This window comes from Hemitrygon akajei, chromosome 4 (assembly GCF_048418815.1).
Source record: "Hemitrygon akajei chromosome 4, sHemAka1.3, whole genome shotgun sequence".
NCBI lineage: Eukaryota > Metazoa > Chordata > Chondrichthyes > Myliobatiformes > Dasyatidae > Hemitrygon > Hemitrygon akajei.
The window spans coordinates 68,334,657-68,362,291 of record NC_133127.1 but is presented as its reverse complement, the minus strand read 5'-3'; the positions used below and the strand labels follow the sequence as shown (position 1 = coordinate 68,362,291).

Sequence of the window (27,635 nt, the reverse complement as noted above, 5' to 3'; positions counted from 1 at the left end):
CTTGCGGATACCAAAATTCGCGGATGCTCAAGTCCCTTATTCGACCTGTCTCAGTGCAGTGGACCTTAGGACCCAGCAGAACCCCAGACCTTATTTAACCTGTCTCAGTGTGGTGGACATTAGGACCCAGAGGTAGAGATCTGAATCCACAGTGTTTCTGTTCATGAAAATAATCACGGTAATGATTCAAAAAATATAGTGGAAATAATAAAGTGATCGGAAAGAGGCGAAATGCCATCGGTCATTGGAAAAGCGTTAGGCTACGTCAGTCAGCGATCGGAACAATTTTAAAGGATAAAGTGAGAAAGGCTCTGCCCCGATGAAAGCTACAATTATTACTAAGCAACACAGTGGTTTAGTTTTTGGGTTTTTGATCCTCCACATCAACCCGGTATGGTGGAGAGTGCACTCGGGAGTGGTCTGTCACTAGATCGAACTCGGGAACTTCCGTTCCCAAGCCCAGCGCTGAAACATACGTTCTTAAGTGTTTTATATGCATAGAAAGGTAAAATATATACTATATACGAAGACAAACATTTGACTAACTGACACTAAATAATACTGGATGTACCTGTTCCGACTTACTTAGTAAGAGAACTTCCGATTTTTTTCTATCCCAATCCACGATAACCCATGCACATCGTTCCGTATACTTTAAATCATCTCTAGGTTACTTATAATACCTAATACAATGTAAATGCTATGTAAAATAGTTGTTATACTGCATTGTTTAGGGAATAGTGACAAGAAAAAAAAGTCTGTACATGCTCGAACAACAAGTGCTGGAAGAGCACTTCCAGGTTTTTGCGATTCGCGGTTGGTTGAACTCGCACATGCGAAATTCGCGGATAAGGAGGGTCCATCTGGAGTTACTAATAAAATAGTGTTTATAACGGAAGACTCAGACTCCAGGTGTGTCCATTTCTGCTGGTCCTTTTTAACCCGTTACGGGGTACGGAACACAAATCAGTACTAAAATTGATAGTACTCAGACAGTTATAGATCATTGACTAATTTAACAGAGCTCCTGAGTGTCTCATAACCATGTAATAATATTGATAAAGCTGTTAAACAGTTCATATATTTGTTAAGGCTAACAGCTTGCACCCTCAATAAATGGAATACAATCTCTGTAGCTCGTTTCTTTTGGGTGGGTTTATGAGAATGCTTATTGTTGTCATCACATAGTCCATTTCCAGAGACTTGCATTCATATGAAGCCCTTTGTGTTTCTCTCTGATTGTCCCAAAACATTTTGCAGTAATGAAACGCTTTTGAATTGTGGTGTTGCAGGAATATTGCAGTCATCTTGTACATCACAAGCTTTCACAAATCACTTTTTATTAATTGTTAAATATTTGCCAGTATGATAACATTAACAACTTTTTGATAAAGCAAATGTTTTATGTAAAAGATATGACTTCTAATTAGTCTAGAATTCAGACAAACTGCACTTGGAATGCTGGCCTAGAGATTCTTGATAAGACTTCCATTCATAGACAAAAGTGCTAATTAAACCATGGGTCTTTATTATTTTATTTTACTATTTGCAAGTCAATTTTTGAGTTTTATTTTGAACACTTGGAAACACTTCTTATACAAGTTTTGTCTTTTCAGGATTTCTGAGTTTTTGGCGTGGCAACTTGGCAAATGTGATTCGGTATTTCCCAACTCAGGCTCTGAATTTTGCCTTCAAGGATAAATACAAGCAATTATTTATGGGAGGAATTGACAAAGAAAAACAGGTATAAAACAGACATTACCAGTAAAAAATGGGATATTATTTTGCTTTAATTTCTGTCTTTGTTGAAGTAATAGAACAACAGGTGCATGGATAAGGGAAGAATTTAACATACTTTGTTCATGTCCATTATCGTAAAGGAAGTTTAATTCATGGAAAAAGTGTTGCAGTGTACCTTACACCAGTACCTGAGGAATCTGGACAAGGCTAAGTTCTATTCTGCAGTTGGACCATAAAAGGTCTAGCAGTGGAACAATTAAAATGGTGCCCCCTACCACTAAGTAAGTTTGGTGTTGCTTCTTTGAAAAGCAAATATGCAAAGTAAATTTATTATCACAGTACATATATTTCACCATATATAACACTTGAGATTTTTTTTGCGGGCAAAGATTCAAAGTACATTAATTATTGATGTATGTATACAGAATAGAACTCTGAGATTCGTCCTCCTTCAGTCAGGCATACACAGTAAATCCAAGAGAAACAATAGAATCAATGAAAGACCACACCCAACAGGACAGACAACCAACTGTACAAATAAAAAAAAAATTCATAATAAGCAATAGATATTGGAACGAGACGAAGAGTTCTTGAAAGTTAGTCTGTTGGTTGTGAGAACAGTTCACTGATGGGGCAGGAGAAGTTGAGTGGTTAACCCCTCAGGTCAAGATCCTAATAGTTGAGGGGTAAGAACTGTTCTTGAACCTGGTTGTGTGGGTCATGAGACTCCTGTACTTTCTTCCTGATGGCAACAGCGAGAAGAGAGTATGGCCTGCATGGTGGGGGTCCTTGATGATGGATGCTGTTTACTTACAACAGTGCTCTGTGTAGATGTGCTCAGTGGTAGGGTGAGCTTTACCGTGATAGACTGGGTTGTATCCACTACTTTTTATGGGATTTTCTGTTCCAAGGGCATTGGTATTTCCATACCAAGCCTTGATGCAACCAGTCAATCTACACACCACCACACATCTGTAGAAGTTTGTCAAAGATTTAGATGCCATGCCGAATCTTTGCAAACTCCCTGGACGTAGAGGTGCTCCTGTGCTTTCTATATAATTGCACTTGCTTGCTGGGCCCAGGACCAGTCTTCCAAAATGATAACACCAAGGAATTTAAATTTCCTGAACCTCTCCACCCCTAATCCCCTGATCGCCCAATCCCCCGATGAGGTGTAGGTCATGGACCAACAATTTCCTCCTCCTGAAGTCAATAATCAGCTCCTTAGTCTTGCTGACATTGAGTGAGAGAGAGGTTGATGTGTATACATGTATATATCTGCACAAGTTCCACATTTGCTACATTTACATAGATAACTGCTAAGTCATTAAGTGGTTGTGAATATCTGTTAACTTTATTGAGAGGTGAAACCTTGGTTTTTCTTGCTGTCTTATGTTTTTGTAGAAATGAGCCTGGAAATTCAATATTGATGGAATAAAATTTTATTTCCTTAAATAGAAACTGTTACTATATGAGTGCTTTTAGTACCAATTATTGCCAATAAATAGTGCAGCAGTTGATTAATTATATATAATTTTAAAACATGTATTTAACAGAGTCTGGAAAAGTGAGGTTTTGTAAAACTTGCAAGGGAACACAAATAAGTTGTCCAAAAGTTGAATGGATGTAAATTATGTTAAAAGCCTTGACAGTTGAAATTAAATCTTAGTGTAAATGTAAGCTAAAGTATTTATGTTGAGTGAAAAATTTTAAGGATGAGTTTTTGTTTCATTTTAGTTTGGAAAATGGTTCTTAGCAAACTTAGCATCTGGAGGAGCTGCGGGTGCTACGTCCCTCTGTTTTGTATATCCACTGGATTTTGCACGAACACGTTTGGCAGCTGACGTTGGCAAAGGTAGTATGAAGAAAAATTACCTCATTATACAGTCAGTGCTCAAACCACAAAAAATAGGGCTAGACAACTGAGCACTTTGGGTTGAAGAGAGGGCTATTGAGGAGGAATTGAAATGATTAAAGCTTGAGAGTATGTGGTGCTTGTCAGAAAAGATATTCAGGAGATAACAATTAGATTTAGCCAAGAGCAGCAGAGTCAATGTTTTGATTTAAGTAAAGCATTCCCATTGATTTGCATTGGATAATTGGCTCAACCATATCAGAGTTAGGAGATTAACAGTAGAAATTCACCACATTCATAATAATAGAGACCGTAATTACAACAAAAAATAAGGAGAACCGGGGTATGTCATACAGCCACTCAAGTTTACTTCATCGGGTCTATGTGATCTTCCAGTAGAACAACTCTATAAGTGCTGTTTCCCTCTCCTTGTAGTAGCCATGAAACTTAATCTATTTTACATGCCCATAAACTTTCCTTTTGTTCTTTTGGCATTAACCCACGTTAACTGGTAACATATAAAACTAGATAACCTAGAAGCATATCTTTGGTGTTGGCGCGTGGCCTAGTGGATAAGCCATCGGTCCAGTGACCTGAATTCGAGCCTTAGCTGAGCCAACGTGTTGTGTCCTTGAGCAAGGCACTTAACAGCACATTGCTCTGCGACATCACCGGTGCCAAGCTGCTTGGGTCTTAGTGCCCTTCCCTTGGACAACATCGGTGGCGTAGAGAGGGGAAGGCTTGCAGCTTGGGCAACTGCCAGTCTCCCATACAACCCTGCCCAGGCCTGCGCCCTGGAAACCTTCCAAGGTGCAAATCCATGGTCTCTTGAGACCAACGGATGCCTGTTATTACAGGATAAAACTAGGAAACCCAGCAGACACACATGCTCTTCAGTGTTTATAAAGGCAGCACCCCACAGGTCTGATTGTACCCAAGTTTGGTCATACATGAGGCAGCATTTGTGTCGCTGTACTGCCATATATTGTCTTGTTTATCAGCCCAATCCTTATACATTTTGATTTCCAGTCTGAAGATCAAATTCTCAGCTTTGTGTGTATCCTACAGCTGAGTAGCTACAGCCCTCTTGTGGTAAAGAGAATATCAGAAATATTCTGTATATTTATGAGTAAAGTATTTTCTCCTTAGCTCTGTCACTTATCCTGAGACTCTATCCCATAGTTTTAAAAGTTCCATTAAGAGCTGACAGGTTCTCAGCATTAACCTTGTCAATCTCTTGGAATCTTGTGTACTTCCATGAAATCACCTCTTTAAAAAACATTAGTGAATGAAGACTGGCTTTTTTCTTTAAAAATTTAAAATGTATTCATAAAAATATGTACTAGAAATACCAAACGACACTTGGTTTTCTTCCCATTCATAGTCTGGTCCATATATATTCATAATGCTGTTGTTTATACATCTGTGATTTCATCAAATTGAAACATTATTTGTACAGTGAACCAGTACCATTCATGTAACCTCTTTGAACAATATATGTTCAAGTCTTTGGAATGCTGTTACACCGGACCCAACCCAGGCCAGTCTTATTCATCTTTCATCATAAGACATTCATTTCAGGAATCAATATGGTTTGTCTGACTTCAAGACAAGTGTACCTTTTGTTCATATGGAGACATACACTGCACATTTTACCCTGAAAGAAATCCTACCAGAATTTTGCACAATATCTCAGCAGGATTTCCACACTTGTACTCCAAATCCTTTGCTGTTAAAAGCCAACATACCATATGTGTTCATAATCTCTTACTTTATCTTACATTATCTGCATATTTGTGAATCTCCTGAACCAGTACAGCAAAGTGGTGAACATCTCAGGAGTCTGTATCTTAGTTGCCGTAGAAACCTGAGTGCGGAGATACAACCAAGGAGTTGCAGGTCATGTTGGCATAGATTTGGAAAGCCATTTCAGTGTATGCTACTAATATGCAAAGTCAAAAAGTAAAAGTTAAAAGTTTTAATGAGTAATGATATGGCGGCTTTAAAAATATTAGAGACACCACTTGCAAAAGGAGGAAGAATGCCTGATCCGCAATGTAGTGAAAGTAGATTAATAACGGCCGATAGAAGTGAAACTGCAGAATAGAGGTTCAGGCCAAGGATTAACATATTGCTCACTTGGGAAGGAAAAGGTTCAAAGAAGCACGTTGTCTTGATCTTAGTGTCAAAGAAGTCATTAAGTCCCATTTGAAAGGGGAAAGTGAAATATCTTCAGGAAGATGATGGTGATTGAAAAATTCAAGCAGGAATTTTTTTTTAGTGTTAAGGATAAACCTACAGCAGTAGGTATTTTAGGCGGTAAAGAATTAAATGACATTCATGGACCAAACAGATCTGCCCTTTGACAGAAAAGTAAACTAGTTGTATGCTCGATACTGTGAAATTTCTCTTTTAAGACAGTGATCCAAAATGATTTTGCAAAAGAGAACTTTGTTGGAATATTTATGACTTTTAGAAAGGAATTTGTTAGGTTCTTGTGGAAAAAATAGTTTGCAAAGCCACAATGGAAAAGGGGTTGGAAACAACAGGATTGTTCATAAAGAGCTATAAGACTCTTCATGGCAAGTATGGGTCCCTCCTATGCTATTTTGTAAAGTTAAGAACATTAAAAGGGGAAGTGAAAAGGAAGTTAAGCAAAGCAGCTCCAATTAATTTTCATGAAAGAAAAGCCATGGTCTAACCAGTACAGTGGAAAATGGGTTGAGTGTGGCATTTAGCAGTGTCATGCTGGAGGAAGATTGGAAGATGATTGAAGTGTAATATTGATGAGAGATACAAGGAAGTAATCAGAGATGTCATTTTTAGGCTATAAGAGTAGAGTCTGTGAGAGATACTGTACAGTGCCCATATAAAAATTCATCTGCCCACCCCCGCCGCAGAAGTTTTCACGTTTTATTGTCTTACAGCATTGAATCACAGTGAATTTAGTTTGGCTTTTTTGATACTGATCAACAGAAAAAGACTCCTTCATATCAAAGTGAAAACTGATCTCTACAAAGAGATGTAAATTGCCAATATAACACACCAAATAATTGATTATATAAGTATTCACCCCCACCCCCCAATATGACACACCAAATCATCACTGGTGCAGCCAATTAGTTTCAGAAGTCACATAATTGGTTAATGGAGATCACCTGTGTGCAGTCAAAGTGTTTCAATTGATTATAAAAGTACACCCATATCTAGAACATCCAGCTGCTAGTGAGTCAGTATCCTGGTAAAAACTACACCATGAAGATAAAAGAATACTCCGGGTAACTACAGAAAAGTTATTGAAAATACAAGTTGGGATACAAGAAAATTTTGAGGTCACTGAATATCCCTTGGTGTGCAGTTAACCATCAAGAAATGGAAAGCATTTGCACAGCTGTAAATCTGCCTAGAACAGGCCATCCTCAAAACCTGAGCAACCATGCAAGAAGGGGACTAGTGAGGCAGGCCACCAAGAGACTTTTGACAACTCTGGGGGAGTTACAAGTTTCAGTGGCTAAGATGGAGAGACTATACATGCAACAACAATTGCCCGGGTGCTTCACCAGTGGCAGCTTTCTGGGAGAATGACAAAGAGAAAGCCACTGTTGGAAAAAAAATTCACATGAAATCTTGGCTAGAATTTGCCAAAAGGTATGAGGGTGACTGAAGTCAGCTGTAAGAAGGTTCTAAGGTCTGATGAAACCAAAATTGAGCTTTTTTGGCCACCTGAGTAAATGCTATGTTTGGCATAAGGCAAACACCGCATGTTGTCAAAAATACACTATCCCTAGCGTGAAACATGGTGGCGGCTGCATCATGCTTCACTGCAGCAGGCAGTGGAAGGCTTGCGAGGGTAGAGGGTAAAATGAATACAGCAATATACAGGGAAATTCTGGAGGAAATCCTGATGCAGTCTGCAAGAGAACTTTTGGGAGAAGATTTGTTTTCCAGCAAGACAATAACCCCAAGTATAAAGCCAAAGCTACACAGGAATGGCTTAAAAACAACATATTTAATATCCTTGAGTGGCCAAGTCAGAGTCCAGACCTCAATCCAATTGAGAATTTGTCAGGGGACTTGATAAGGGCTGTTCACTCACGGTCCCAATGCAATCTGACAGAGCTTAAGCAGTTTTGTAAAGAAGAATGGGGGGAAATTGCAGTGTCCAGGCTTTATTCTGAAAGAGGAGCAATGGAGCATAGTGTGAGCAAAACATCAAGGTAATTTGAATTTGTTAACCAAGGAGATGGAGTGAAGGATGAAAGAAAGAGTAGTACTGAATGTCCATGTGGGATTACTTGAGAGGGATACAGGTGTGGAAAAGGAGGAGGATTAAAGAAAGACTAAATTGTGAGTAAGAGATTAGGCACAGTGAGAAATATCCAAAGGATGAGAAATCAAAAGTTGGCATGGGATATTAGCTATAGCTGAGAGATGAGAGAAAGTTCCAAGGTCTATGCAGAAAGGAACGGAAATTGAAGCACATGTAGAAGTCCATACAAATGGTGAATTTGGGTTATAGTCATGGCAGAGATTAAAACTGCTATTCAATCTGAAATGTCCTGATCATGAACATCTTACTACCATTTCAAAGATAATTACATTTGGTACCTTAACTAATAAATTGTTAGTCAATTATCAACCAATATGTAAAGTTTAAACACATCTAGTAAAGCATTTCGCAAAGGAAGTGGCTCACAAATTATTTTAATTAAATGAATCGTTTTCTGGATGTAGGCCCAGATTCTTGTCCTGTCTGATATGAGTTTACTTATAACTGCCTCACTGGAGAGTGGTGGTCTTTCCCCAATGGTTTAGAAGCAAACAGCTAAACAGAGACCAGGAAGCTACCAGATTAACTAGTCCATCTAAAGTTGTTCACCATTGTCTTTCAGAGAAGGAAATCAGAAGCCTAATGTATTCCAGGTCTTAAGCAGAGTTTTGATTAATACTTGCCCATCCATTGGTTTAAAATATTTAAGCACAGTGGCCCAGATTATGCAGATGCATTCTGCTGTTTTGCATGGAAATGTAAGGCTCCATAGGTTCAGGACTCACTCATTTGTGTAGGAGCACTGAACTATTACCAAGATCTCTTGTCTGTGCTGGGTTCTACAGAGAGAAGCAGAAGTTAGCTGAGATTTCATAGTACTTGCACTTGGCAATTTCCTCTTGAACTCTGTGCAAAGTTAGATCTGCAGAGATAGCGAAAGTACATCCACTTGAATGGTGATTGTAATTATTCAGGATACAAAAGCAAGAATACAGAACATTGTATTTTAAATGTATTTCACATTACATGTGCTTTAGTCAAGTCAAGTCAACTTTTAGTGTCATTTCGACCATAACTGCTGGTACAGTGCTTAGTAAAAACGAGAAAACGTTTTTCAGGACCATGGTTTACATGACACAGTACAAAAAACTAGACTAAACTACGTAATTTAAAAAAAACACAGAGAAAGCTACACTAGACTACAGACCTACACTGGACTGCATAAAGTGCACAAAAACAGTGCAGGCATTACAATAAATAAGAAACAGGACAGTAGGGCAAGGTGTCAGTCCAGGCTTCGGGTATTGAAGAGTCTGATAGCTTGGGGGAAGAAACTGTTATATAGTCTGGTCATGAGAGCCCGAATGCTTCAGAGCCTTTTCCCAGACAGCATGAGGGAGAAGAGATTGTATGAGGGGTGCATGGGGTCCTTCATAATGCTGTTTCCTTTGCGGATGCAGTGTGTAGTGTAAATGTCCATGATGGCGGGAAGAGAGACCCCAATGATCTTCTCAGCTGACCTCACTATCCGCTGCAGGGTCTTGCGATCCAAGATGGTGCAATTTCTGAACCAGGCAGTGATGCAGCTGCTCGGGATGCTCTCAGTACAACCCCTGTAGAATGTGATGAGGAGGGGGGTTGGGAAATGGACTTTCCTCAGCCTTCTCAAAAAGTAGAGACACTGCTGGGCTTTCTTTGCTATGGAGCTGGTGTTGAGGGTCCAGGTGAGATTCTCCGTCAGGTGAACACCAAGAAATTTGGTGCTCTTTACGATCTCTACCGAGGAATCGTCGATACTCAGCGGGGAGTGGTCGCTCCATGCCCCTCTGAAGTCAACAACCATCTCTTTTGTTTTGTTCACATTAAGAGACAGGTTGTTGGCTCTGCACCAGTCCGTTAGCCGCTGCACCTCCTCTCTGCAAGCTGACTCGTCGTTCTTGCTGATGAGATCCCCCACGGTCATGTCATCGGCAAACTTGATACGGTTCGAGCTGTGTGTTGCAGCACAGTCGTGGGTCAGCAGAGTGAACAGCAGTGGACTGAGCACACAGCCCTGGGGAGCCCCCATGCTCATTGTGATGGTGTTGGAGATGTTGCTCCCAATCCGGACTGACTGAGGTCTCCCAGTCAGGAAGTCTAGGATCCACCTGCAGAGGGAGGTGTTTAGGCCCAATAGGCTCAGCTTTCCAATCAGTTTCTGAGGGATGATTGTGTTGAATGCTGAACAAAAGTCTATGAACAGCATCCAAACATGTGTCTTTTTTGCCCAGGTGGGTTAGGGCCAGGTGGAGGGTGGTGGCAATGGTGTCATCTGTTGAGCAGTTGGGACAGTAGTTGGGACAAACTGCAGGGGGTCCAGTGAGGGGGCAGCAGGGTCTTGATATGCTTCATAACGAGCCTCTCGAAACACTTCATGATGATGGATGTAAGTGCAACAGGACAGTAGTCATTTAGGCAGGACACTGAAGACTTCTTTGGCACAGGGACGATGGTAGCGGCCTTGAAGCACGTTGGAATGGTGGCGCTGCTCAGAGAGATGTTGAAAATGTCAGTGAGAACATCTGCTGGTCTGCACATCCTCTGAGCACTCTACCAGGGATGTCTGGTCCAGCAGCCTTCCGTGGGTTGACCCTGTACAGGGTTCTTCTCACGTCGGCCACGGTGAGTCACAGCACCTGGTCATTTGCAGGAGGGGTGGACTTCCTCGCCGCCACGTCATTTTCTGCCTCAAACCGGGCATAGAAGTTATTCAGTGCATTTGGGAGGGAGGCATCACTCGCACAGTTAGGTGATGTTGTCTTGTAATTGGTGATGTGCTGGATGCCCTTCCACATGCACCACGTGTCGCCACTGTCCTGGAAGTAACTGTGGATTAGCTGGGCATGTGCACGCTTTGCCCCTCTGATGGCTCAGGACAGTTTGGCCCTTGCTGTTGTTAAAGCTGCCTTGTTGCCTGCTCTGAAGGCGGAGTCACGGGACCTCAGCAGCGCACACACCTGTGCGGTCATCCATGGCTTCTGTTACTTTTAGATAGAAAATAATTGTTAAAATTTTCAAGTACTTCTTAATGTCAGATATAGATTGAAAATAGATAGACGGTGCATTAATATCTGCTATCAAGTGAGTTTATTTTTGTGTAGGGCTTCTGGTTGTTATATGTAACTGAGTATGTCGACCATGTCCCTGCTGCCACTTGGTTTCATGGATGGTTTTCTGGATCTATGGTTGGCTCTAGTCAGCTGGAAATACAAATAATGAGGGTGATTACTTGCTTCAGGAATATCTTACAAACAACATATTATTTCCATCCAGCCCTCAACAGAATAGGCCATCCACCACTCAACATGCTGATGGTTATTCATTCACTTCAGTATCCTGTTCTGGCCTTCTCCCCATGTCCTCTAACTTAAAAATATACCTATTTCTTTGAATATATTTTAATGACTTAAATTGCACAGTTACACCAAATCATTCAGATTTCTCTATCACAATCTGTGGATATATCCTGACCTGACAGAACAGACCCACTTGAGTTAGCAAAATAAGTTACAACACACAGCTGTACGACATGAAGATCCATGCCATTAAATCAGGCAGAAACAAAAAAAAAATGGTGATGGTAACTAATGGCCTCCCTTAACTGATAATTTTGTGCTCCTTTTCATTGCACAATATTTGGTACTCAGTGACTCTACCCAGAGCATAGAATATACAGTGGGTAAGGAATTTCATTATCCATGAATGGGTCAGCAACACTACCACTGACAGACTTGCAAGTCCAGTTAGACATGGGTAGATCTAGCTGCCAGGGTAAAACCAAACTCTGGCTGATTTCACTGTTACCAGTCTTCTACTTGCAAATGCATCTTTTGTCATGGTATTAGTAAATTTTACCTCCAGTATTGCTTCATCCTTATTGAAGCTTCTTGTCTTTATGCTGAGAATATTCTCCATCTTGTTATGTAGCAGTACTATCATGTTAACTGCTAAAAACAATAGAAACTGGAGAATCCTTTGAATAATGAGAGATTGAAAGGTGTTAATGTACAGCGGGACCAGAATGTCCTTGGATGTGAATTACTGAAAGCTAAGATGGAGATATAACAAGCAAATTAAGAAAGAATAGTTTATTATTTTAATGGTAAGATGATTTGAGTCTAATTAAGGACATATAAGGCCCAATGAGTCAGTATCTGAGATGCTATAATCTGTCTACATAGGTGGTGTGTAGTAGATGTATACCAGCTTGACCCCTGCTATAGTGAGTTTGTAACTGGATAAATGCACATGATTACAATACAACTCAAACCTCCAAATAAACACCAGTCCTCATCAGAGTGTCATATTGGATATCAGTGTTTGTGCTTCTTTACAACTATATAATTCTTACAGAATTTTTGCAATTACCATTTATCCCAAAAATCAAAAAAAAAGATATATATGATGGTAATGTATCTGAGAAAGAGGAGAATCTCAGTGCCATCAAAAATTGGCAGTGTTAAGATTCAGTCATTCAACAGTCAATGCCATAAAAGGACAAAACACAAATGCTTATGCATATTAAATGATCAATTTCATCACTACAAGGCAATTGTGGTTTGATGAATGCAATGGAAAAAGTGTTAGTTGGTTGTCTCAAAGATTAAAATCAAAACCAATCACCCATTATCCTGATGGTTATTTGATAGAAGTCAGAGACCCTGTTAAAAAAAATTTTTTAAACGGATGACAATAAAAGTGAATCATTTGTTGCAAGTAGAGTGGCATAACAAATTTAACATTAGGACTAATTTACAAATCATTAATATGCAAGGAAAGCAGCAGGTGCTCTCCATCCTGCAGCAAGTATACTTCGGGTGCTTTTTAAAAAAAATTTTTATTAGTTTTTCAAAACGTTTTACAAAATTAAAAACCCCAAATCCCAGTGGGGAGCATTAATACACTGCAAGATTAAGCATACAATAACAATATGCTACAAAGGAAGAGAATTTAACAAAAAAGCACCTAAATTAAAGACAGGTGAGCTTAGTGTCCTCCCCAAGCCCCACAACACAAGAAAAAAACAACAACTCCAGACCAACCACCACACAGTATAAAGAGTATAAGTCCGGACAGTCAAACTCCCAGACTGTGAATACACTTAGTAACAGAGGATAATAATGCCTACTACCAGAAAAAAAAAGGAGCCGAAAGCAAGGGACCGAAAAGAAGAAAAAAAAACCAAAAACCCTAGTCAAGAGGAAGGTTATGAAAGTACTCGATAAAAGGTCCCCAGACCTTATGGAACTTTAGATCCGAATTCAGAACTGAATAATGAATTTTTTCGAGGTCCAAGCAGGCCATAATGTCGTTAAGCTATTGCGCATGAGTGGGCGGGGCAACATCTCTCCATCTAAGGAGGATCAAGCGTCTCGCCAGGAGAGAGGCAAAGGATAGTATTCGGCATTTGGTCAGACCCAGACATAAATCTGTCTTGCCCCAAAAACCGAACAGAGCAATTAAGGGGTTAGGTTCTAGGTGCTGATTCAGAATACCCGATAATGTAGTGAAGACATCTTTCCAGAATTTCTCCAAGGTAGGACAGAACCAGTACATATGAATGAGAGAGGCCACGCCCCTCTTGCATTTATCACAGAGCGGACTAATGCCAGGGTAGAATCGAGATAGTTTAGATTTAGACATATGGGCTCTATGAACAATCTTAAACTGTAAGAGGCAATGGCGAGCACAAAGGGAGGTTGAGTTAACCGATTTGAGAACTGAGTCCCAGCTCTCCTCGGATAAGGAGATATTTAAATCCTGCTCCCAGGCCATTTTAATTTTATCCACAGGGGCCCGTCGTAAGGCTGCTATTTTATCTCGGATAATTGAAATTAAACCTTTACCTAGTGGATTAATGGAAAGAAATAGGTCCATAGCATTTTTCGCAGGCATTTCAGGAAAGTTGGGAATTAAAGGAGCAGTAAAGTGTCGGATTTGGAGATATCTGAAAAAGTGAGCGTTAGGCAGGTTGAACTTAACGGAGAGCTGCTGAAAAGAAGTGAAGCGATTATCAATGAAGAGATCTTCAAAATGTCTAATGCCCTTCCTGTACCAAACATGGAATGCTGAATCGTACGTAGTAGGTAAAAAAAGGTGATTATGTGCGACAGGGCTAGAAACGGAAAACCCCTGGAAACCATAGCATTTCCTGAACTGAGCCCATATACGCAAAGTGTGTCTAACCAGAGGATTAGCTATTGATCTGGGCAGACTGCTAGGGAGTGCAGAGCCAAGAAGTGCAGATATAGATAATTCTTTAGTGGAGCTCAACTCCATTGCCACCCAGTTAGGGCACTCGGGTTGACCGTGGAAGAAAGACCAGAAGGCAGCACAACGTATATTAGCTGCCCAGTAATATAAGCAAAAGTTAGGTAAGGCCATGCCACCCTCTTTTTTAGATTTTTGGAGGTGGATTTTATTAATTCTAGAGCGCTTATTCTGCCACAAATATGACAAAATAATACAGTCTAAGGAATCAAAAAAAGATTTAGGAATAAAAATTGGGATAGATTGAAATAAGTATAAAAATTTGGGAAGAACATACATTTTAACAACATTTATACGACCTACCAAGGACATAGATAGAGGTGACCATTGTACCAGACTCTGTTTTATAGCATATGAAAGATTGACAAAGTTTTCACGAAAGAGATCTTTAAACTTCCTTGTGACTGTAATTCCAAGATAAGTAAATTGATTATGGACTACTTTAAAAGGGAAATCACGAAATATTAGTTCTTGTGCTTCTTTATTAATTGGGAAAAGTTCACTGTTATGTAAGTTGAGTTTATAGCCAGAGATCTGGCTAAACTGGTCAAGAAGTGAAAACATTAGAGGTAAGGATGTAGACGGATTTGAGAGAAAGAGTAATAAGTCATCAGCATAGAGAGAAACTTTATGCTCTACACTCCCTCTCCAAATCCCGGTCAATTCAGGACAATTTCGAAATGCTATCACCAGAGGTTCTATAGCCAAATCAAAGAGAAAGGGACTTAAGGGGCATCCCTGACGGGTGCCACGTTTGAGATTAAATACTTGGGATTTCTGAAAATTAGTTAGAACAGAAGCAGTAGGACACAGGTACAGCAATTGGATCCAAGAGATGAAACTTTGGCCGAGGTCAAATTTTTCTAAGACTGCAAAAAGGTAGTTCCACTCTATACGATCAAATGCTTTCTCCGCATCAAGGGAGATAACACATTCAGGAGTCCCAGTTGGAACTGAGTATAAAATATTAAATAGACGCCGAATGTTAAAAAAAGGGAGACGGTTTTTAATAAAGCCTGTTTGGTCATCAGAGATAATGGAGGGGATAACGGTTTCTAATCTATGAGCCAACACTTTAGCTAAGATCTTTACATCAACATTAAGCAGAGAGATCGGCCTGTACGAGGAACACTCTGTTGGGTCTTTGCCCTTTTTTAAAAGAAGAATAATAGATGCCTCATTGAAAGAGGGTGGCAATTTGCCGTAATTAAACGAGTCAGATAATACTGAAAGTAACTGACGAGAAAGAAGTGAGGAGAATGATTTATAAAACTCCACAGGGAACCCATCAGGTCCAGGAGATTTCCCTGAGGACAGTGCAGAAATTGCAAAAGATATTTCTTCTGGTGATATAGGCGCATTGAGTTTGGCTTTGAAATCAGATGAAAGTGAGGGGATATTCAGATTCTGTAAAAATTGATCCACAGAGATATTGTCATTCAGGGATTCAGAGGAATAAAGCTGAGAATAAAAATTTTTAAATGCGTCATTAATTTCTAAATGATCCGATGTAAAGTCTCCGTTCTCCTTCCGGATCTTTGTAATATGTTGTTTGGCTTTGGAGCGCCTCAGCTGATTGGCTAGGAATTTACCAGACTTATCCTCATGAATGTAAAAGCGGCTCTTGCTTTCGAGAAGCTGGCGTTCGACAGGTTGAGTGGACAGAAGGTTAAATTTAGTTTGGAGTTCAACACGCTTCTTGTATAATTCAGGATTCTTAGTTTGGGCATATATTTGATACAAATCTTTAATCTGGTTAATGAGGTCTGCTCGATCTGCACGGGATCTTCTATTGAGATTTGCTGTGTAAGAGATTATTTGACCCACTTCGGGTGCTTTGGCTCAGATAACTGGGGGGGGGGGGGATGGAGATTAATTTTAAGGTTGCTGGAGTACTAACGAAATAACAGCAAACTGAAAGATCTGCTGGTCTGGCACTACCTTTACTGTATTATATATGTTCCATATATATAATATATGACTCATTGGTCCAGCATTTTAATATAACAGTTATCAATTTAATTTTACAGAAGAATTTTATGCATTGTCTGTCAAAAATGTTTTTATTGTAACTGGAGTGTGCATTTAAACTGTATAGGTCCTCAGGAAAGGCAATTTACAGGTCTTGCTGACTGTCTTGTGAAAATTGCAAAGCGAGATGGGCCTCGGGGACTTTATCAAGGATTTGCTGTTTCAGTGAATGGCATCATTGTATATCGAGCTTCCTACTTCGGATGCTATGACACAATCAAGGTGACTTTTAAAATATTTATGCTCTAAATAAGTTGATATTTTTTAATAAATGAGAAAATCTGCAGATGCTAGAAATCCAAGCAACACAAACAAAATGCTGTAGCAACTCAACAGGCCAGGCAGCATTTATGGAAAGAAAAGTACAGTCAACGTTTCGGGCCAAGATGTCAACTACTTTTCCCCGTAGATGCCGACTGCCTGTTGAGTTCCTCTAGCATTTTGTGATTTTTTTTGTTTTGGGTTGACCTATTCTTCATTTGGGTATGTTTATTCAAGTAAATCATGATTTTTCTATACATATATTTTTGACTTGTGTTTCAGATTAATATAGGTTTCTGAATCTCAGGTTAATTCTTAGGATGTCCAATGAACATGTTTCAATTTATTTCTATAAACAGAAGAAAAATTACATCAATTATTTATTTAGTGATACAGTGCAGAATAGGCCCTTCTAGTCTTTCGAGCCATGCCACCCAATCAATCCCCAACAAACCCATTTAACCCTAACCTTATCACAGGGCAATTTATAATGACCATTTAGCCTACCCAGTACATCTTTGTACTGTGGGAGGATCCAGAGAAAAACCATGTATTCCACAGAGATGACGTACAAAGACCGCTTACAGAACAGCTCTGGATTCCAGAACGTCCTGAGCTGTAATAGTGTTGTGCTAATTAAGAGACTGCTTGGTAATTCACTCATGATGAATGTTTCCTAATTGCAGACTTAATATCAATTCCTAAATATGATTTAGATTCTTAAAATTAAATCTCTGGATTGTGTGCTTATCCATGCATTAAATGCACATTAACAAAGATGTGATTACATTGTTTGAATTTGACACTGCTCTGCCTTACTTAGGTATTGATAAACATTGTTGAATACATCACACAGGAAATCTGGTCCTACAGACAGAAGCAGGCTTACATATCCAAGAACTTTTAGGATGTACCATTGCCTTTACCTTTTATTGTAAAATCTAGTACAGAAGTTGTCAGGGTGTCAGCCCAGTTGCAAAGACAAGCAGATGTTTGATCATTATTTTGATGAGGACTTAATTAGTTTTCATTATCTTTGCTGTAAGTAATCTTCTGTCATTAACAGAAAGACAAAATCCTCATCCCCTTTTTTTAGCCCATCTTTCCTCTGTTTCTCACCCTTCTCCCACTCCATAAATTTGGCCTAAACCCTGTCTATGTTGATCTACCAGTTCTATTGTCCTCCATGATGCAGCAAGTGAAAAGTAATACTGCGAATTTAAGTTGCAGAAATTATCTCCTTATTTTAAAAAAGTTCCAAATACTGAGTTTTTAGTGCATTTCATCTTTCAAAAAGTTAACAGCTTATTAAAATTTGTATGCATATTTTTGGTAGATGATCTAGAAATCTGAAATAAATGCAGAAAATATTGAAAGTACTCTGTGGGTCAGGCATCATCTGTGGAGAGTAATAATGCCAATATTTCAGGTTAATAATAACAAGATTATTTGTAGGAGTGTGAGCTCCCAGGATTAAAAGAAATTGACACCTAAGTAATGATAATTTCTGATGAAAGCTTATCAACCTGAAACATTTGTTGTTTCTCCCTCCACAGATGCTGCTATGGATATTTTCAGCATCAGGCTTTTGATAAATTAGTTTGTGACTTTAGCAGAGATAAAAAATCCAAGGTCTGATACTGACATGGTCTTTGCTTGTGACATTTTGGGTTCTTAGCTATGAAGAACCAGCAAAGACTGCACAGCATGCTTTGCACAGCGCTGACAGCCCTTTAGAGTAGAGATGTTGTGTTGGCTACAGCTTAATTGAGAAATGAGAAATTTGAGTGGAATTGCCATTTCTATGTTCCATTTCACTGTCAATCCTTTCCTTAACAATGGGTAATGGTCTGCCTATACACACTTGATTGATATCCCCAAGGTTCTATGACAGCAGACATTCTTGCAATTGCTTGCAATGCAAATCAACTATTAATGGAGCTGGGTTTCAATTTATCTGCCGTTGCATGTAATATTGTCATTATTTTGCAAGTTGCTAATGTACCTCAATCATTGTTATCATACTTTGCACACAATGTTCAGTTATTCATATGTCACTACTTTGAAATTTGAGTCATCAAATGAAGATCTAACATAATGTTTAAGTGGACGTGTTTCATTCCATGACATTACAGGAAACATTTGAGAACAATGATAGAGGAAAAGCTTTATGGCAATGCTGACTATAATGCTGAAGATTTATTCTCCAAAACTAGTTGTAGCCTTATCCACTGCTATAATCACTTATGCTATGTTCTTACTATTTGGAAAATTGCCCAGATATGTCTTTATTACATAAAAAAACAGTAGTACCATCCCATCTGTATCGAGTCATCGAGCACTACAGCACAACGGTATTCCCTTCGAACCACTTAGTCCAGTTGGTCTGGTTTTCTGTCTAGTTCCACCATAGCCCCACATACCTCACATCCATGTACCTATCAAATTTCTCTTAAATGCTACAATTAAAACCATATCTACCAGTTCTGCTGGCAACTCATTCCATACTCATACCATCCTCTGAAATAGCTCCTCCTCAGATTTTCCTTTAATATTTCACCTTTCAGCCTAAACCTATTACTTCTAGCTCTAGATCACCAACCTCAGTGGAAAAAGCCTGCATACATTCACTGTATCTTTACCCCTCATAATTTTGTATATCTCTATAAGATTTCCCCTCATTCTCCTCCGCTCCAGAAAATAAAGTCCTAACCTATTCAACCTATATCTGTAATTCAGGTCAAGTCCCAACAGCATCCATGTAAATTTTCTCTGCACTCTATCAAGTTTATTGATAGCTGTATATTCTTAATAATTGGCAAAATGACAGAAGCTGTTGTATGCTATGCTATTCAGCAGAACAAACTTGCTGACTGAGAGTCAAAGACTCAAAGACCATTTGGCTCCAAAGTAGCTGCCTTAACTTGAAGGCAATGTTTTATAAGTTGACATGTCAGGGAACCTTGGTAAAACTGAAGTGAATGAATACCTGAATATCAGGGTCAAAACTTTCCTCTAACTTATATCAAACAAGCATAAAAGATAATTTAGGTTGTGGAGATCATTCATCTCAACCCCAGGAATTTGTCAGTGTAATGTTCTATAACCAATCATCTCTGGTGTTTCCCACCATTCTAAAATCAGAATGAGAAATGTTTGATGCCTCTACACTTTCAATTCGATTGAAACAAATAGTGAAGCAATGTGTGCTTCATGCACTAATAAAGGTCACTGTTCAGGTATGGTCTGATTAATGATGAGCAGTGCAGACCCAGGAAGTTCCTGCTAATCACTAAATGCCCACTAGCACCATTCCAACAGCGAGCCCGCTCTATTCCTTCCATCCCAGATTCTGTACAAATACCCCAGTTCAACTAGTCATCTCTGAATAAGGAGCAATTTGCAAAGGCCAAGTTATTTCTCAACTCACCCATCTTTAGGAATGTGGGAGGAAACAGGAAACGATCATGAGAAGTACAAAATCCACACAGACAGCTCTGAAAGTCAAGACTGAACATCACTGGAGCTGTAAAGCACTGGCTGTGCTATGCTAAACGCTAAGCAGATTTTGCCTACTTCCCCTTTACTTTCAGCAGTGTTGTTATAACCAACTTCCTTACCATTATCATTCTGGAAGATTATTAATCATAAATTGGACCTGCAGACATAAATATTTAAAAAATGGGGAGCATATCAACTCTGTGGATTTCTAAGAAAAGCTGTATTAATCAGTGAATGTGAAACCAAAATTTTGATTACCTTCACTCTCAGAGTATGTTGGAATGTAGTCTCAAATTGTCTACTCTAGATGATGAGTTATAGCAATATCTGGAGAAACTCAACTACATCTGCAACAACGCATTTCACTTGACTGAAATCTGTACTAAGCATACATCCATCACTTGTGTACTTTGATGCCATTGTTTAGTATTTTAAAATATACTGTTAAAAGTCACCAAGATTTAAGTGGTACCTCTCACAGCAACATCTACATATTTCTCTTCAATTCATGCATTATACTGGCTTAGAAATAGATCATCATCCCTTCACTGTTGTACAATGGAAACTCTGGAATTCTTATTCAATAACCTTGAAAGTAAACCTTCACAACAAAGTAAAACCAGTTCATTACACTGGACAGCAATTTTTTTTCAAAAGTGTTGCTTCCTCAGAATTTTTTATGGTTACGACAGACTGCTTGAAGCTGAACACTTATTATTTCAGACTACTTGTATACCATAGGAATTTGGATAGACAAGAAATTTACTTTATTGAATATAATGCCTTTAATTGTATAACAGTGCTGACACTTTGCAATAGTTCAACTAAGCTATAAATGTTTGGTTGATGATTTTCATTTGTACTGAGCTTTTGGCTTAAGTGTTCAACAAAATAATCAGCATTGGTGGATTCCAGTTGTCCCGATAACACTTCTCCATGACTACAGTGTCCTGGTGAAACCCTTCATTATGTTCGTCACTGACAGTGCCAAGATTGGCAGGGAAGAAGTATAAATGGGAATGCAGAAAATGAATCTTCAGTGATAAGTTTTACTTCATGTTTTTGTGTGGTGGAAGCATATTCACAACCAGCTGCATATCATTTGGTGCGTTGTAGTTGCCAAGAAAATTTTCAACAACGTCCCTGAATATCTTCCATGCAATTTTCTCTGGTCCTACTAGAAGTCCTTTGAATTACTTGTTATTGATGACCTGTTTGATTTGTGGACCAACAAAAATACCTTCTTTAAACTTGGCATCAGTTATACTAGGAAACGCTTGTCTCAAATACCGAACTCCTTCACCTTCCTTGTTCATCACTTTCACAAAACGTTTCATTAGCCCGAGTTTTATATGAAAAGGAGGCAAAAATATCTTTGTTTGATCTACAAGTGGTTTATTTGTCACCCTTGTCTGCCATGGAACCAACTGCTTACGGAGTGGCCAAACTTTTTTAATGTAATGAGATTCTTTAGCACAGCAAATGAAACGAACAGTATGGTGTATCTGAGCTGCATTCTAGTAGCAGTGCTACTACTTTGAGATTACTACAGATATTTCAGTTGTAGTTGCTGTACTGTATGTGTTTCAACAAGACTTCCAAATTTCAATTGCTTTCTTTCATGTGAATCACATAGCTGATTGGTATTAAAGGGTGGACATTGCCATTGTGTAACAGCACAGCTTTCAGGCTTAACGCTAAAGAATAGAAAGACACCATTGTTGTGGATCATGCAGGAAACCCAAAACAGTCAAAAGACATTAATATCAGTGCAGAAATTCAGATTACTACCTGGCCAAAGAATTGTGCCAAATCTTGGTGGCTGCGAAAGACAGAAATTTTTGTGTCTTTTGTGACAACAGATTCCATCCCTGCAGTCTAGAACCCAGTAATTCTGCTTTTGCCTTTGACAAACTCAGGTCTATGACCAAATCATTTAACTCAAATTGAGTTATCAGGTGAGGCTTACTCAACATAAAGGGTTCCAAATCTGCATCAGTATCTTTGTCATTTTCCACTTCTGGCTCGTGCATCGTGGTATCTTCGTCTGTCTCGTCTAGACTCTGTGTGTCTGGTGCCAATGCATTCTGCAGATTAACCACCCTCTGGCTAAAGAAATTCCTGTTCATCTCTGTTCTAAAGGGACATTCTTTTCTGAGGCTGTGTCCTCTTGTACTGGACTCGCCACTTTTTGAAACATCCTTTCCATGTCCACTCTATCTATGCCTTTCAATGTTCAGTACATTTCAATTAAATCTCCACATATTCTAAACTCCAGCGATAGCAGGCTCTGAACCATCAAATGTTCCTCATATGTTAACCCTTTCATTCCTGGGATCATTCTCATGAACTACTTCTGGATCCTCTCCAATGCCAGCAAATCCGTCCTTGGATATGGGGCCCAAAGCTGCCCACAACACTACAAATGTGGTCTGACCAATGCCTTGTAAAGCCTCAGCATTACACCCTTGTTTTTGTATTATAGTCTTCAAAATGAATGCAAACACTGCATTTGCCTTCCTTACTACCAACTCAAACTGCAAATTAACCTGCACTAGGTCTTCCAAGTCCCTTTGTACCTCAAATTCCTGAATTTGCTCCTCATTTAGAAAATAATCTATACCTTTATTCCTTCTACTAAAGTGCATGACCGTACTCTTACCTACACTGTATTCCAATTTTCACTTCTTTACCCATTCTCTTATTCTGTCCAAGTCCTGCAAACTTCCTGCCTTCTCAACACTAACTGTATCCACCTATCTTTGTATCATCTGCAAACTTGGCCACAAAGCCATCAATTTCAACATCTAGATCATTAACATAAAACATGAAAAGTAGCTGACCAACACTGACCCCCTGAGAACACCACTAGTCATCAGCAACCAGCCACAAAAGGCCCCCTTTAGGCCCAATCTTCGCCTTTTACCAATCAGCCAAACTTTTATTCATGCTAAAATACCATGGGCTCTTCTTCAGCAGCCTTGTGTGCAGCACCTTGTCTTCTGAAAATCGAAGTAAATGAATGACTCCTTTGTCTGTCCTGCCTGTTATTTATAAACATAGAAAACCTACAGCACGATACAGGCCCTTTGGCCCACAAAGCTGTGCTGAACATGTCCTTACCTTAGAAATTATCTAGGGTTACCTATAGTCCTCTATTTTTATAAGTTCCATGTATCTATCCAGGAGTCTCTTAAATCACTACTCTGCGTAAAAAAAACATCCCTGACATTTCCTCTGTACCTACTTCCAAGCACCTTAAAACTGTGCCCCGTCATGCTAATTATTTCAGCCCTGGGAAAAACCCTCTGACTATCCACACAATCAATGCCTCTCATCATCTTGTACACCTCTATTAGGTCACCTCTCATCCTCCGTCGCTCCAAGAGAAAAAGGCCGAGTTCACTCAACCTATTCCCTTTAAGGCATGCTCCCCAATCCAGGCAACATCCTTGTAAATCTCCTCTGCACCCTTTCTATGGTTTCAACATCCTTCCTGTAGTGAGGCTACCAGAACTGAGCACAGTACTCTCAAGTGGGGTCTGACCAGGGTCCTATATAGCTGCAACATTACGTCTTGGCTCCTAAACTCAATCCCACAATTGATGAAGGCCAATACACTCTATGCCTTGTTAATCACAGAATCAACCTGCACAGCAGCTTTGAGTGTCCTAAGAACTCGGACCCCAAGATCCCTCTGATCCTCCACACTGCCAAGAGTCTTACCATTAATACTAGACTCTGTCATCATATTTGACCTACCAAAATGAACCACCTCACACTTTTCTGGGTTGAACTCCATCTGCCACTTCTCAGCCCAGTCTTGCATCCTCTCAGTGTCCCACTGTAACCTCTGACAGCCCTCCACACTATCCACAACACCCCCAACCTTTGTGTCTTCAGCAAATTTACTAACCCATCCTTCCACTTCCTCATCCAGGTCATTTATAAAAATCACAAAGAGTAGGGGTCCCAGAACAGCTCCCTGAGGCACTCCACTGGTCACTGACCTTCGTGCAGAATATAGCCTGTCTATAACCACTCTTTGCCTTCTGTGGGCAAGCCAGTTCTGGATCCACTAAACAGCGTCCCCTTGGATCCCATGCCTCCTTACTTTCTCAATCAACCTTGCATGGGGTACATTGTCAGATGCCTTGCTGAAATTCATATATACTAGATCTACTGCTCTATCTTCATCAATGTGTTTAGTCACATCCTCAAAAAATTCAATCAGGGTCGTAAGGCACAACCTGCCTTTGACAAAGCCATGCTGACTATTCCTAATCATATTATGCCTCTCCAAATGTTCATAAATCCTGCCTCTCAGGATCTTCTCCATCAGCTTACCAACCACTGAAGTAAGAAAGAATTTCCTTAAAGAATTCCAACAGTTTTATCAGGCAAAATATCCTCTTAAAGAAACCATACTGACTTTCACCTATTTTATCATATGCATCCAAGTGCCCCGCAAACTCATCATCATGATGGACTCAATGGAGAAACAAATGCGTTGAGTCATTGCATTTTTGGAACAGCAAAATGTAAATCCTCCATCACTTACTGTCCTCTTGAGCTGAGTTCACCTAGTTGGTAGGCTTCAAATAAACATATAATTACCTAACGAGGTGAATGTAGCAAAAATTTTGCTTTGCTATTTGTGCAATATTTCCAAATAAATCAGTAATTACAGTGAATCCTAAGCAAGCCTAACATTTGATGATCAATTGCATCAAAACATCAGCATTCTAAATGTTTAGGGTGTATTTTCAGGGAAATAGCCTGGGTGTTAAAATACTGTATTCAATTTTCACTGGAATAAAAAATAGGTTATTTAACAGGCTGCTCTGCTCACAGCCCCATTAGTTGACAAACATTAATTCATATTCTAATTATTTCTTGGTAAAATTTTGTTTGTTTTTTCCACAGGGTGTGTTACCAAACCAAAAAAATACTCCTGTGTTTGTCTCATTTTTGATTGCTCAGGCTGTCACCTCATTTTCTGGGGTATTGTCTTATCCTTTTGACACTGTGAGAAGACGTTTGATGATGCAGGTCAGTAGTAGATTTTGAGGTGCATTCTTGGATTCTCCAGAGCAATTGTCTGAGTTGTACCAAAAAAAGCCAGCAGAACCTCTGTTTGCCTGGATTGGTCAAATTAAATGGTAGTATTCAGCTTCTAACCATTACAATACTAAGAAATGGCAAAGACTTAATTTCCCTGCTTCTTTGAATACTTTTGTGAAACATTCAATAAAACCTAAACTTTATTTCTTTATTGTAGTGAAAGTGGATCGTTCCAAAGGTATCATGGCCAGCTGTTGTGAATGCACACAGGTCAAGATCTGTGATCAGAAACAATAATGTTCTAAGTATGATGTCACTAAATTTTTAGCGGAAGCAATACCTTAAATACAAGTACATCTGACAGCAAATCAAAATTGTTGTGGATAGCTTAAAGAAGCTCCAGCATGGCTTGGTATAGAATATATGTGTTGCTGTTCACTCTATTTAAGTCTCTAATCATCACATACACTTGTCTTTTTAATATTCCCCTAAGCAGAATGCATTGTGATATATTTGCTTCAGCAAATATGGTACATAAACAAGACTGGGAGTTCCATTTTCTGAGGTAAATCTTACTGATGAGGCCCTAAGGTCTTCTGGAATTTTTCATTGAATGTTCTGTGAGTGAGTTGAACTAGAAATTCCAAATAAATTGCTACATTTTTCACTTACTGGTTCCAAAGCTAACCAGAGTCTTTGAATTTTTGTAAAGTACAAAGAGTATAAGGACAGAAAAATCCAGGGAGACTTTTACTGAAACAGAAGGGAAATAATGATGCACTGTGAAAAAGATGATGTTCCTGAATGGCTCAAGGGCTTTTTGAGCAATCTTCACATTGGGAAGAAAAGCAATTTATTAAGTGGTTGCTATGATGCACGTGACTTAGCTTTAGTTTTGTTATATATAGTAGATTGCAGAAAACCATCCCAGATACACTTCACAAAAATTTTTAATTCACTTATATTTAATGGATTATGTAGCTCACTGTACTATAAAAAACACTTGGAAAGTACACCGCACAAACTGCTCAAAAACTCAGTTACTCCTTGCTGAATATCTTTGAGAACTTGTAATGATCTGTAAGGATATATTCTTTTGTCAGTGGAGGGGAAAGAAGTCTAAAATTCAGACTTAATTTTAAGCATTCTTTCTTTTACATTTCTAATTTAGTGTTTTAATCTTCCAAAAAGTTTCCTTCATCAGGCCCATTGGATATGCTACAAGATGATGTCAGCAGCTCATGATTCAGAAGCTGCCAGGCCCATTTGGTGGTGCACAATTCCTTGGGTAATTGCTGACTAAGTGTTGAATTAATATGCTTTACCAGGCTCTTTGAGCTTGTAGGCTAATATCAGAACTAACTCATTGAACGTGTTAAAGTCTGAACGTATCAAAATGTGCGCAGAAGGCACAATTCAAATTCAACTCAAATTCACAATTGATGTCAACAATAATTTGGTGACAGAATATGTTACCATGATGTATAATTTCTAAACGTTATTAAAGCACTTAGTTTGAATTTGGAAATCAAAATAGCATCTGGGGAGAAAAGCAAACTAGATAGAAACTGTAGCCTGTAATTTGCAAAGGTTGATGTTTTCCAAAGTAGCAATTATGCTTCAAAATATAATAACTTCACATTTAAATATTTCTCAATGTAACTAGTAACAGTCTCAATAAATTTACCACAATAATTATGTAGGTTAGTATTATGAGAGCTCATGACATACTGAGAATTTGAACTTTTAATCCACAGAGTGGCGAATCAGATAGACAGTACACTGGAACACTGGATTGCTTCCGTAAGATTTATAAACATGAGGGATTTGGTGGTTTCTTCAGAGGAGCCTTTTCAAATATCCTGCGTGGAACTGGTGGTGCTTTAGTTCTTGTATTCTATGATGAAATTAAGAAATTGCTAATTATTTTGGAAAGCAAAGCTCGTTAAGAAAATACATTTTGCAGTTCAGTGTGTGTTAAGCATCCTGAATGGATTTTTCTTGAGTAACATCGAGAAAAAAAGTTAAAAATTTTCATTTTCTTGTAGTTGTACTTAGTTATACACTTAAGTGCAGGATCTTTAACTAGAACTTCCATGGTGAATTTTCAGAGGCAGTCTTTCTCAAATTCATTTAAATAGTTGACATTGTAGGTAGAAAAAAATAAATTCAGGAAACAGCACTGTTGAAAAATATTGGTTTGACTATTATAACCATTCTAAATAGAGAATGTCAAGTATCATTACACCTGTGAAGAGATTAAATATGCTATATGTCTCTGTAAATTGTCTTCCTAAACTTTTAACAGCCTATGTCAAATTTTTTCTATACAGAGATGTACTATATTTAATAAAGCTTCCGCCAGGTTGCTTAGAAATTTCTGCTTAGAAATCAAGCTGCAGCTGCCTCTTATCATCTGATGCACGGAAATAGTTTGGAATATGCATCTTTTAACAGTTTTATATGTGACGGATATCAGCAGAGTGTTTAGGTGGGTTTCAATATTAGAAAAGTACAAAGAAGAGATTTTTCCAGAAAAATGCCCTCTAAACTGAATGCACCAAGTTAGCGACATTGTTTATATTATCTTGGTTATACAAGTCC

At 38.9% G+C, this 27,635-nt stretch overlaps 1 protein-coding gene across 1 annotated transcript in view; it reads left to right on the top strand.

Moving 5' to 3' along the window:
* Positions 1–26,980, top strand: part of LOC140726002 (ADP/ATP translocase 4-like) — a 48,901-nt gene extending 21,921 nt beyond the window's left edge. Inside the window, exons 4-8 of the mRNA XM_073041903.1 lie at positions 1,617–1,744; positions 3,478–3,595; positions 16,273–16,427; positions 24,894–25,019; positions 26,789–26,980. Of these exons, the coding sequence (XP_072898004.1) occupies positions 1,617–1,744; positions 3,478–3,595; positions 16,273–16,427; positions 24,894–25,019; positions 26,789–26,980 (719 nt within the window). The remainder of the gene's footprint in view (positions 1–1,616; positions 1,745–3,477; positions 3,596–16,272; positions 16,428–24,893; positions 25,020–26,788) is intronic.
* The last annotated feature ends 655 nt before the right edge of the window (positions 26,981–27,635 follow it).